This window comes from Lynx canadensis, chromosome E3, assembly GCF_007474595.2.
Source record: "Lynx canadensis isolate LIC74 chromosome E3, mLynCan4.pri.v2, whole genome shotgun sequence".
Taxonomy (NCBI): Eukaryota; Metazoa; Chordata; class Mammalia; order Carnivora; family Felidae; genus Lynx; species Lynx canadensis.
The window spans coordinates 9035306-9047498 of NC_044318.1; the positions used below are offsets into that span (position 1 = coordinate 9035306).

The 12193-nt window shown below is 53.5% G+C and overlaps 1 protein-coding gene across 2 annotated transcripts in view; it reads right to left on the reverse strand.

Annotated features, from left to right (window-relative positions):
* Nucleotides 1–789: 789 nt before the first annotated feature.
* Nucleotides 790–12193, reverse strand: part of EMP2 (epithelial membrane protein 2) — a 32693-nt gene continuing 21289 nt past the window's right edge. For both annotated transcript variants that reach the window (XM_030301290.1, XM_030301291.1), the window contains exons 2-5: nt 10111–10249; nt 7691–7781; nt 5458–5604; nt 790–3754 (exon numbers count right to left, since the gene is read on the reverse strand). In XM_030301290.1, the coding sequence (XP_030157150.1) occupies nt 3567–3754; nt 5458–5604; nt 7691–7781; nt 10111–10188 (504 nt within the window). In that variant the 5' untranslated portion in view covers nt 10189–10249 and the 3' untranslated portion in view covers nt 790–3566. The remainder of the gene's footprint in view (nt 3755–5457; nt 5605–7690; nt 7782–10110; nt 10250–12193) is intronic.

A 12193-nucleotide genomic window follows, 5' to 3' on the forward strand; every position in this document is an offset into this window, starting at 1 on the left:
GCTAACCAAGTGTGGGGCCTTCCAGCACGGGGTCCCAGAAGAAGCATGTTATTCTTCTGGGAAACAGATTCCATTGCAGGCAAAGGGGGGGTGGTGGAAATTGTCCTGTGGCGAACTGTCAGATATCAATGGCTCGCTGTAAACACTGCCCAGGATTATCTTGCTGGGAAATGAAATGGCGCCCCCGCCACTCAAAATGGCACCCTTCTCCGGTAGATGGTTGGCACGGTTGGGAACATTCGAGTCTGTTGTTCTGGGCAGTTTGCTTCCAAACTTTATTTGTCATGTACAGTTTCAGATTATATAAAATATAGGAAATAGACTACTTTAAAGACACATTAAGTAGAAAGGATCTAACTACCTTAAAGTCCCATTTTGTCCCCAAGCCAAGATTCAAATTCAGCCCCTAAGCCTTTCTGTAACACTGCCCCCAAAACCACTGTCCCTCAATACACAGAACTGTCTAACCTACTGTATAGTAAGTAGCTTTTCAACTATTAGCAAGTCAATCTCTCGTCCAGGCAGACTTTAAAGGAAGCCACAACTCCTATCTTCCAGTTACTGTGCTGAGTGCGTCTACGTATAGGCTCGGGGGCAGGTCTTCCTTAGCGGCAAGTACAGACCATCCTAGGATTTGAGCTCTGTTGAAGAACGAATGCACCCAGGCACACAACTACAGCAGAGAGTATGTGGGGGGCGGCGTCGGTGGGGGGAGGCCCCAACTTTCCTGCATTCATCGACGAACACATACATCCACTCCGACCAACAAATCAATCCTCCAAACTCATCTGAACAGAGACCCAAAGGAATTTTAATGCAAATAACAAAACAAGTTAATCTGTCTCCATCCATAGCCCCTCCACGAAAGAATTACAGTACTTTATAAAAATGTCCTAAAATGCGCAAACTACACTCCCTTCAAATGCAGTTGTTACGAGTCATGTGTTTGGTCCTAGTCGTTGCTTCCTGGATGTCTCAGCTAAGTTTCTCCATTGGGGTTGTCCTTGAATAACTGACCCTAAGCGCCGAGTGAGGGCTGGTTCTGTCTAGGGCGAGGAAGGTTGGGCATTTTCTTCCTCCTGCTACCACCTTACTTTCCCGATGCACGTCACACATCACACCACGCGGGGGAGAAAGCACCTCTCGTGTTTCACAAAACCAGAGCATCACAGATGGATGTGGACACCAAACGTGCTCCACAGGAGGGGTGACCAGCCAGGAAAATCCACGGGGGTCGTTTCAGACACTCACGTACCCCTCAAATTTGGGGAGGGAAATTCACACCCTGCCTGGGGAGCAGGCTTTCCAGATTTGGGGCTCTAAGACTTTTGTTTGTTTCCACTGTGGCTGCTAGAACATTCTAGAAAAGCCCCCTGGGTAGAAAGCCCCGGGGCACGCAGACCCACCTTCCTCCTTGAGGCTCATGTAGCATCTTGCAAACCCGGGAGGTATGGCCCACACTCTTACAACGGGTTTTCCATGGAAGCAAGAGGTGACAGTTTTTCCCCGTGTCTGTCCCTTGTCGCTGTGCTGGTGGCCTCTCCACGAGGAGGGAGTTCCTACCTCAAATGAATTTGCTCGCCCTGTGTTTTGAGAGCCCCACACAGTGCCCGGCACATAGTAAGCATTTAATGCGCTGTTGAAAATGAACGAAGAAACGAGCGAGTGGGTGGAGAGAAAAGCCCATCCTGCACTGGCGTCCGCGGTGGCCCTAAGACCATGCCTGGGCACCTTCCAGCTCCACGGGAACCAGGCTATGACAAGTCATCGCTCCACTTAGCAGAAGGTCAAAGTGCCAGCACGGAGACGCGGCAGATGGGTCCCACGCGGGGCCCCAGGCACATGTCCCCGGCGGCATGCCCAAAATCCAAGAGGGTACAGACCGTGAGGGGCGAAGAACTTCTTACAGGAGGCACTTCCTGGGGTCACCTGCCACACACTGTGCTTTCACCCCAAGGACAAACTCCCCACGGCCCTTCTGCAGGAGAGCCTCGGAAGCCCCTGGCGGGCTCGTCCCCCGGACCCTACCAAAGCACGTTCCCCAGGCGGCACCGTGCACACCGATGTCCAGGAGCCACGGCAATCCGGAAGCCTGTCACGGCTGCCTTTGCAGGCGGGACCCTGGGACCCTCCACAAAAGTGTCCTTGGGGTGTAATGAGACAAAGGCACTCTGTGTGGCAGACCAGAGTGATATTTCTGCCGGTCTAAGTGCCTCCAGGAGCATTTGAAAATAGGCAAGCATACAGCAGGCTCCCCCCTACCCAAGGGCCTCTCTCTCTTGAACCTGGGTTGTGTTCTCTGCGGCCTTCGTCATAGTTCGTGATTAGTTTTCCTAAGTAGTTTTTAATCTGCCTTTTCCAGTGGACGCTGAGCCCCTGAGAAGACTGTCCCCACTCGGCGGGCCCTGGGCCTGACATGTACCAAGCATTCCATGATTTATGCTGCTGAATGAATGAACGGCGGGTGGGCCCGCTGAGGCTCTGGAAATGGGGGTTAGCGGAGGCCGGCCGGCCTCGGAAGGCAGGACAGACTTTCCTACTTACAGGAGGAAGAAGGCAGCACCTTTAGGCCATCGGGCTGTCTGGACACTGGCTTGGGCACAGTTGGGACGATGACCCACATGTGAGCTGCTGTGGAAGAGACAAGAGCTAACAGAGGCCGGTGGCGGCCAGCACCTCACCACAAGATCTTTACGTCTCGTGACGAGGCAGCTGTGCTCACCCGGCCCTGGGGCTGTGGTCCTCGGCTTCAACGCGAGGAGCCTGTTAGGAATGCAGGTTGCCAGGCCCCGTCCCTGAAGACACTGATTCTGTAGGTCCAGGGAGGGGCCCCGGCAGTCTGCACCTTACTAGGTTGCGGGGGTCACACGCTGAGATTCTCCGCCTTAGGGTAAGCCTCAGCCCGACCCCCCTTAAAGTTCACCTTCCCTAAGGCAACCACCTGACATCGTCAGCAAACGTGGGTGGAACTTTCTGGACCCAGCCCCTCACAGGACCATTGGGCTCTGGTCTGGATACAGACAGAACAGCAGGGGATACACATCTGTTTCTCGCATAGAACTTGGCTAAACATCTGAGGAGACTCGATCCCTCACCCGGACCCCCCCTCACCACACCTCCAACACCAGCACAGACAGAATGGGGAGGGGAGGCCGAGGGGAGGGGGGTGCTCGGCGAGGCTCCAGCCTGGGGGGGAGGACGTCCCCCGAGACCTGGCGTTCTTGGTCTCTCGTCACATCACACCACAGCACATCGCCACGGTCTAGAAACATCCCACTGAACATGTTTGGATTTGAGCATGGCTGGATTTTTGGCTTTGTCGTCTCGCGACTTTTGGACGGGCAGGAGTTCTGGGTTCCAGCCTTCATTGTCTATTCTCTCTCTGATCTCAAGAATGCAAAAACTCTTCTCTCTCTCTCTCTCTCTTTTTTTTTTTTTTTTGGCTTTTAAAGGAAACGATATGTTTGCTAGAAAAACCACACGCACACACACAATTGATTATATACAAAACGGTTATCTGAATGTGGATTCTGTACTGCAGTAAACGCCACGTAGCTCTGGGTGTCCTATTTGCGCTTCCTCAATATCAGGTACATGAGGCCGCTGATGAAGGTGAAAGCAAAGGCCACCCACGCCAGGATGAAGGAGTAGCCATATCTGCCGTCCGCGGTCAGCGAATACAGTTGCGCGTTGTTCTTGTGGATGTCTTCACGCCGGTCGGTATAAATGGAAGCTGCTATCATAACGCACAGGCCTGTCCAAAGAAAGCAAATAAACAGATCACGGACCACTGACACGGCGTGCACCAGCCCCCCGCGGGGACCGCGGCCTGGAGAAGAAGACGCACGTAAGCTTCGATGACTGGGGAGTAGTTACTTTTGGTCTTTGGAAAGATCACAGCTAATGTTTTGCAGCAGAATATTGCCGCCTACCCCGTGAACGCTTGACTTCGCACTTGTTGCTAGCCGGACCCGATTTTGTTCGGGCGGCCGTCGGCACGGCCCGGAGGGTGAGTCAGAACCGGTGTAAGCCGGGCGTCAGCCAGACAGCGAAGAGTTTAGGGTTCGTATGCCACTTACGATCTCTGTCGCAACTACTCAGCTTGGCCGCTGGAGTGTGGATGCAGCCACACTGTGCAAGTGAGTGGCCGGGGGCTATGTTCCAGTAGAATGTTATTTAAAAAAATTTTTTTAACGTTTATTTATTTTTGAGACAGGGAGAGACAGAGCATGAACGGGGAGGGTCAGAGAGAGGGAGACACAGAATCCGAAACAGGCTCCACGCTGTCAGCACAGAGCCCGACGCGGGGCTCGAACTCACGGACCGCGAGGATTGTGACCTGAGCCGAAGTCGGCCGCTCAAACCGACTGAGCCACCCAGGCGCCCTAGAATGTTATTTATAAAAACAGGCAGCGAGGGGCGCCTGGGTGGCTCAGTCGGCTGGGCGGCCGACTGTGGCTCAGGTCATGATCTCCCTGCTCGTGAGTTCCAGCCCCGCGTCGGGCTCTGTGCTGACAGCTCAGAGCCTGGAGTCTGTTTCAGATTCTGGGTCTCCCTCTCTCTCTGCCTCTCCCCCCGCTCACACACTCTCTCTTTCTCTCTCAAAATAAATGAGCATTTAAAAAAGATTAAAAAGAAAAAAAACAGGCAGTGAGCCAGATTTGGCCCGTGGACCACCGTTTGCCAACCATCTCCCCCTCCCCCTCCCCCACCCAGCAGTCCTGTTCCTGTTTACTTGCTATACTTTATGGATCCATATGTGCCCCAGTTCTGGCCGCAGAAAAAGCCTTCAGTGAAAAATAGTACTCCCTGCAAAGAGACAGATAGGGAGGAGAATGCGTCTTCTGTTGCTGTACTTTCCCCTGTTACTGCTTTAGATACTGTGAGGTTAGGATGAATGTCTGGAGCTACAGCAGCCTTTTGGGGGCCATGAGGAAGTCATCGCTGACACTCTGAAAATGAAAAGCATCAAAGAACCGAGTGGAAGCTCTTGATGCTGCTGAGCTGCCAGGCCAACAATGGCTCCTTCCACCTTCAAGCTCTTTGTCATATAAAAAAAGTAAAGGTCTTTGTGGCTGAAGCCCTTGTTTTATTGGATTTCTCTCTACTTGAAGCCAAAAGCCATCCTGACCGAATCACCAGCACACACAGACATTAGGGCATCTTCCTGGGGGAACCTTTGCCTCTCCCTCAGTATCAAGACAGCACGTTCTAGATGCCAACTCCTACTTATCTACAGATCCCAGCTCAGACTTCTGCCCTGGGGACGCCTGCCCTGACCCTCCAACTAAATCCCAGACTCTCACGTATAGAAGGTTCCGCCGCAGCGTGGCGGCCCGGCTTCTCCTTTCTGAGACATCACCTGCCGCCGCTCCTGGCTCCTGGTCGTGGTGCAGCCGGGAGGGGCAGCTCCCGGGAGGGGAGCGCTTATTCCAGGAAGCCAGTCACTCTACTTACATGACATGAGCTGGATGATGGAGGTTAACACGAACCTCTCTCCCTGCTTGAGGCGAAAGAGCTGGGCACGAAGATCATGGAAGGCGATGCAGCAGAGAATGGTGGACAGGATCATGGTGGCCTGGACCGCCTGCACCGTGGAATAATCTGCGGGGAGAGGGCGAGAGAGCGTGACCGAGGACCGCAGACCCCCGGGGCCACAGTGACAGTGACAGCTCCCGAGTGAGGACGACAAGAGTAAACGGACATTTGCACACTACGAGCACAAGGGCGGCCAGGTGTCCTCCCAGCATCCCCTCCCCCTCAGTGTCCATCTGTGCACTGGACCACATGATCCCCGACGTCCTTATCTGGAAAACGGAGCAAGAACCACCTGTTGTTGTTTTTCCTCTTGGTCCGGGTATTGCCCCGAAATGCACGCCTCGTGGCTGGGGAATTTGTTTTTTAAGTACAAACCCTCAGGTTCCAACCTGGCAGGTTCTGGTTCGAGAGGTCAGGATGCACGGGCCAGGATTACAGGCCTCCAGAGGGATTCTTGGGGACGTGGGGCTCCCGGGCCAAGGGACCTTCAGAAAGTGCTCTGAGAACTGACTACTGAATACCCCCTAACTATAAGGGAATCAGCCTTACGACCGCTACTTAGGAGAAGAGAAAGGGAGGGTTCTCGGATCAGCCTTGGAGAGCCAGGCTCGGCAAGAAGGAAGTCCCAGCAGAGAGAAGAGCTGGGCTTGGATAGAGGGCATCGCACGGAAGGACACAGCGGAAGCTGCACACTGCCAGTGTAGACAAGGGGTCAAGGGCACGGGCTGGAGCCACCTGCGTGGTTCCCAGCTTCCCCCCCCACCCCCCGCCTTCAGGCAGGGCAAGCAGAAGGAATCCATCCATGTAGGATTTTAGGGGGCGCTGCAAGCAGGGAGTCCCGCCTAAGGGCCGAACGTCATCACCAGGATGCAGCTAACACGGTGTGAGGGGACCGGTGTGGCCAAAGTTGCACGGGAAAACCTACGACAAACCTTCTTCTTTTTCCCCAATTTTGCCTGGAACTGACTGGAGGAAAGCATAATTTGTAGTACTTTTTTTTTTTTTTTAGTTTATTCCTTCGAGAGAAAGAACAAGTCAGGGAAGGGCAGAGAGAGAAGGAGACAGAGGAACCCAAGCAGGCTCCATGCCGCCGGCAAGAGCCCGTGGCCGGGCTTGAACCCATAAACTGTGAGATCAGGGCCTGAGCTGAAGTCAGATGCTTAACTGACGGAGCCACCCGGGCGCCCCAATCTGGAAGTATCTAATGAAATGCTTAGAGCAGTGGCTCACGGTCCCTCTTGGCTTACATCAGGAGTGCCATCCAAAGAGCACCCAGGCCCTCACCCATTCCTCGCGGTGAGGAAAGAAGCCCGCCCCCCGCGCACGAATACACACTGTACAACTCCATTTGTATCAGTCCCAACAGGCAGAGGGAACTCTAGTGACACAAGTCAGAAAGTGGTGCCCTCGGGACGGGGCTGGCGGGAACGAGTGGAAAGGGGCCCAAGGGAACTTTCTAGGGTGATGGGAAAGTTCTCTCTCTTGCAGGGCGTATATAGCATTGGGAAAACTCTTTGAACTGAGCCCTTAAGAAGTATGCAGTTTCTGATTTGTAAATTACAGCTCCATGAAGCATAAAAATCCAGGGGGCACCTGGGTGGCTCAGTTGGTTGAGCGTCTGACTTCAGCTCAGGTCACGATCTCACGGTTCGGGGTGAACCAGGGATGGTGCCAATTTGGGGCTGCCGTGGGCTGACTATGCCCTCCTCCAAACTCCTCTATTGAAATCCTAACCCCCGAAGGGATGGCGTTCGGACGTGGGACCATCTAGGAGGGAATCGGGCCGTGAGGGCGGAGCCCTCGTGAGCAGGATGCCTCCTGAAGACACCCGGCAGCTTGCTGGGCTCTGGGCTCTCGGCTCTCCGCCTTGTGAGGACAGGGAGAAGGTGGCTGTGCCCAAAACCGGGAAAAGTGGCCTGACACCTCGCGAGAAACAGAAGCTCTGATGGGCAGGAACCGGGGCGGCGGAGGGGAGGCGGCTTAGCTGGTTTCTGCACACCCCCTCCTGTTTCCGGCCTGCACGGAGCACTGGGCCAGCCCCTTCCAAGTTACCCCGAGAGCGCAGGAGGGGGTATGAAAGCAGCAAACAGGGGAGCCCTCCGCCTGAGCGTTCCTTTCTCGCACGGTGTTTCTGTATCGGCTTCGCACTCACCCTTATAGCTGGCATCGATTTCTGTACAATTTGTGTTGTTGACGCACACTCTCCAGACGTCTGCAAAAAACTCTTCTCCTACCCACCAGGCCTGGAACACAAAGCAGAAACACAGGGAGGGCGGTTGGTTAATCACGAAAGCATTGACTTCTACCCAGGTGCAAGCACAGCGGGAAATAAATATTCGGGACGGACCAGCGCTTCTCAGTCTGCAGGGTGCATGGTGGGGCCCCTGGGAATCGGGTTAAAATGCAGATTCTGGGGGCGCCTGAGTGGCTCAGTGGGTTGAGTGTCCGACTTCGGCTCAGGTCATGATCTCACAGTTCGTGGGTTCCAGCCCGTCGGGCTCCGTGCTGACAGCTCAGAGCCTGGAACCTGCTTCGGATTTTGGGTCTCCTCTCTCTGTGTCCCTCCTGTGCTCATGCTCTTTCTCTCGAAAAAAATAAGGTAAGGTTTAAAAAAATTAGAAAACTGCAGATTCTGATTTGAGAGTTCTGGGGTGGGGCTGGGATCTGCACGTCCGACAGGCTCCCAAGTGAGGTCGGTGCTCTTAGGCTGCTTTTCAGCAGCGAATGAGGCTCATGTGGCAATAACAAGAGCTCATAGTGGCAAATCCACACGAACTGCAGGGGCGACGTCAGGGGGCAGCCAGAAAGGCTGAAATCCAGGGGCAAAGGCTGTTGTGGAGGAGACGAGCAGGCCAAATTCTGCTTTCGGCCAAAATGCTCTCTTCCTGTCTGTGCTTCTACAGCTCCCCGCCCCCAGTGGGCCCTTCTTCTGTCTTCTATCCATCCAAAGACTGGAATCCCCCCCTCTCCTATCTTGTCCAGTCATCAAACATTCACCGAGCTCCCATGTGCCAGCTACATGCCAAGAGTAATTCCTAACTCATAATGAACACCGTGACTTACCAACAGGCCAAAAAAAGCCTGTCCGTGTCTCCTGGTAAGTGCCAGGGCACTACAAATACCCACGGTGCCCCAAAGGACTAGCTGGTGCTGTGGCTGAGGGCTCTTCTGCCCCTCAGGTCTGTCCATCCCTCTCATGACGTCTGCGACCCTTTCGGGATCTCAAAGGGGAAGTTGCAAAGCACAGAGAAAGGGGATTCTAAAAGAACACTCGCTACCATTTAGGTCACAGAGGCCCAAACCATTTAAGCCACAGCATCACTGTGATCTCTGACCTGGCCCGCAGAGCAACTCCTCGAGACCCTTCTGGAACCCAGACTGATCACTGCAATCACCTCCCTGCCAGGATCCAGGGTCAGGAAGGGCTCCAATCCCGGTCCCGCCACTGACTGCAGGTGAGCTGAGCACAGGTGTCCAACTGCCCGGAGGTCCAGCTCCCTCATCATAAACCGTGTCAGAAGAGGACCCGTCTCGTAGGCTTGAGGTGAGGACCAATGGGTGGGTGCATGTATAAGGGCCTAGCGCAGGGACCTGGCCAGGGTGAGCGCTAAGGGGCAGGCCGGTGTGATATCTAGGTTCCTATGTGAGATCAATCAACAGGAGGTCCTCGATGTCGGCAGCATTGGTGGCCACGCGGAAGGCGCACCGTGGCTTGCTGAGCTGTGGTTTCTGACTCTAAATGCTTCTGAGTTTGAAACGATCAGGATTGAAGCCAGGCCCGTGGGGCTAAGTGCGGGCCAGGAGGACCTCTGGTACCAAGCTTCATTTCCTGCTAGGAGACCTATTAGTCTTTATCGATGGTGGTTTCTCAATGCATCCCTGCTATACGGCCGCAGGCTGGATATGAAAGTAAGAGTTCAATGTTTCCGGGAGCACGGGCAGCAGGAAAGTTCCAAGCGTGAGCTCTGCCAGGGAAGGCATAACTGGGGGGTCTAGCAACAGGGTTCCTGACTTGTAAGGTGTTAAAGGCAGGAGGGCAGAAATCACCTGGGATGGGTCACCTGGGGGATCTAGGGCAGTGGGCCTCCACTGAGGGTGGTTTTTGCCCGCCTGGGGACATTTGGCAATGTCCGAGGACGTTTTTGGTTGTCACAAAATAGCATCTAGTGGGTGGAGACCAAAGATACTGCTAAGTACCATACATGACACAGGACGGCCCACACAGCAAAGAATGGTCCGGCCCCGGAATGGCACAGTGTGGAGGTTAAGAAATTACCCGAGGAGGGATGAATTCAAGTGAATTCAAGGAAAGAGCTTCCTACACCCAAGGCATCACACCAGGCATGTGGGGGGATCAGGACAAGAAGATCCAGGTGCCTGTGCACCCAGACCTAACCATGAGATGCTCTGAACCTCCACACTTGGCCGAGTCCGAGCCTGAGCTGAGAGGGGCATGTCCCACGGGGGAGGACAATCCCAGTATCCTAATCGCCTTGGGCAAGTTCTCAATCCTGCTTCTACAAACTGTAGGATCCGGGGGCTCTGGGACGGTCGGAAAGAAAGGGAACTTACATTGTCAATGGTGGCGATGAACAGCAACGCTGCAGAGGTGATGTGGAAGACGATGATGAAAGCCAGGAGCACCAACATTTTCACAGGGCACGGTGGGGCGAGGGGTTGCGTTTAAAGTCCAGAGAAACAGAGAGAGATGCTAAAGGGGGCGAGAGAGAGAGAGAAATACACGTGTCAATGGCAGAGCAAAATTAAGCAAAAAATAGGCAGTTTTTAGTGGGGGTTTTAGCAAATCAAAAACAGCTCTTCTCAGGTGCCTGGCTGGCTCACTAGGTTAAGTGTCTGCCTTCGGCTCAGGTCGTGATCTCGCGTTTTGTGAGTTGAGCCCTGCGTCGGGCTCTGTGCTGACAGCTCAGAGCCCAGAGGCCTGCTTCGGATTCTGTGTCTCCCTCTCTCTCCGCCCCTCCCCTGCCTGTGCTCTCTCTCTCTCTCTCAAAAAATATAATAAACATTAAAAAGTAAAAAAAAAAAAAAACAAAAACAACCAGCTCTTCTCTCATCTTTCCTTCCCTGTATAGACTTAAGTCTGCATGAGGAGCTGCTCCGTGTTGCATCCAAATGCCAAATATCCCTTGTGGAGGAAGTCGGGTGAGGACCGATTAAAATCGCTAATTCAGAAAAGCGCACACCTCTTCAAAGCAGCACACTATGGGCGCGGGGCAGGAACGAGCGGCTCTATGTGTGCCAAATGCTGTTCCTGATCCCCCCACCCACCAGGCAATGGTGGCAATGCCCTGGGAGGCTCATAGCTCCCAGGAAGCTGGAGGTCTGAGTATCATGATCACAGCAATGGTGCTTAACAGAGCCAAAGTGATCCCAACGCGAACATATTTCCTAACGATCTGACCATTTATAAAATTAATCCCCAAACCACCCTCCTCTTAACACCCATCCCTACGTGAACGACATCTAACCACAAATGGAAACATGGTGGATGGTAGACAGCTGCGACGGATTCATTTTCCTCTGGGCCAGACAGGACTACATTTCCCAGCCTCCTTTGCAGTTAGGTTGGAGCCTTGTGACTAACTCTGGCCAATGGGCTGTAAGCAACCCTGGCGCGCATTTCCGGGCTGAAGAGGAGGTGTGCGTCCTCCCACATCCCTCCCCCATGAAGTGGCCCGGATGGTGCAGCCACCACTCGTTGAAGCCTCACGCTTTGGACAGATACTGTGATTGACGAAGAAGCCTTTGGATGTTAAACCACTGAGATCTCAGGCTAAACTTTTACTCTGGCTGGACAGTCTGAATACTCCACCATAGGAAGCGACAGCAAAGTGAAATTGGAACTCTTGCCGAAGAGCTAGGGTTGTAGCAAGTGGATCAAAGTGATACTGGAGAGCTGCTCAAAAGCACCAAAGGCATTCGTACCCGGGGGCTTGTCTTTTCTGACCATGCTCTCTCACTCACGGGACTCATCATTCCCTCATGGGGGCAGAGGCTCGTGGGCTCACACGGGGGGACTCCCCAAGACCTAGGACTCCCTAACAATGAGCCAGGAGCCGCCGGCTCCAGAGTTCGGCCTGCGCGGTCCAGCGGCGATTCTGCGCATCATCGCTCGGGAAGAATCCGCGAACCAGCTCAGAAATTCTTCCAATTCTGTTAAAAGGACAAATACTCCTTTGTTTACGCCTGCATCATTTTTAGCCGCCATCGTAGGCTGCCTCCAAACAGATGTGTTTCTGACCCTTACCAAAAAGCCAACCTAATCAGGCAGGGCCATAAATGCCAGGGGATAATGGACTTAATATATTATCCAGTTCAGATGACACAAAAGCATATGGACACATAACTAAAACTTTCCAGAAGAGGGGAGAAAGGCTCTAACTCTGGTTTCTCCGAAGTGTGGAATTCAAATGCTATAGGGCATGGTTTGGGTTGATACGTTGACTGATAGGCATTAATAACACTGAGCCACGAAGTAAGAAAGTCCCCACTCCAATCCTTCTGAGTCCACCAAGGAAAAAGAGCCAGTTTGGTGTTAGCCTGTCTCAACACTTGCCATTTTTTTTTACAAAAAGAATAAGCAGAACTTTGGGTAGGTCACAGAGTGCAGCCAGAATTTAGGAATTTAAAAGGTTCT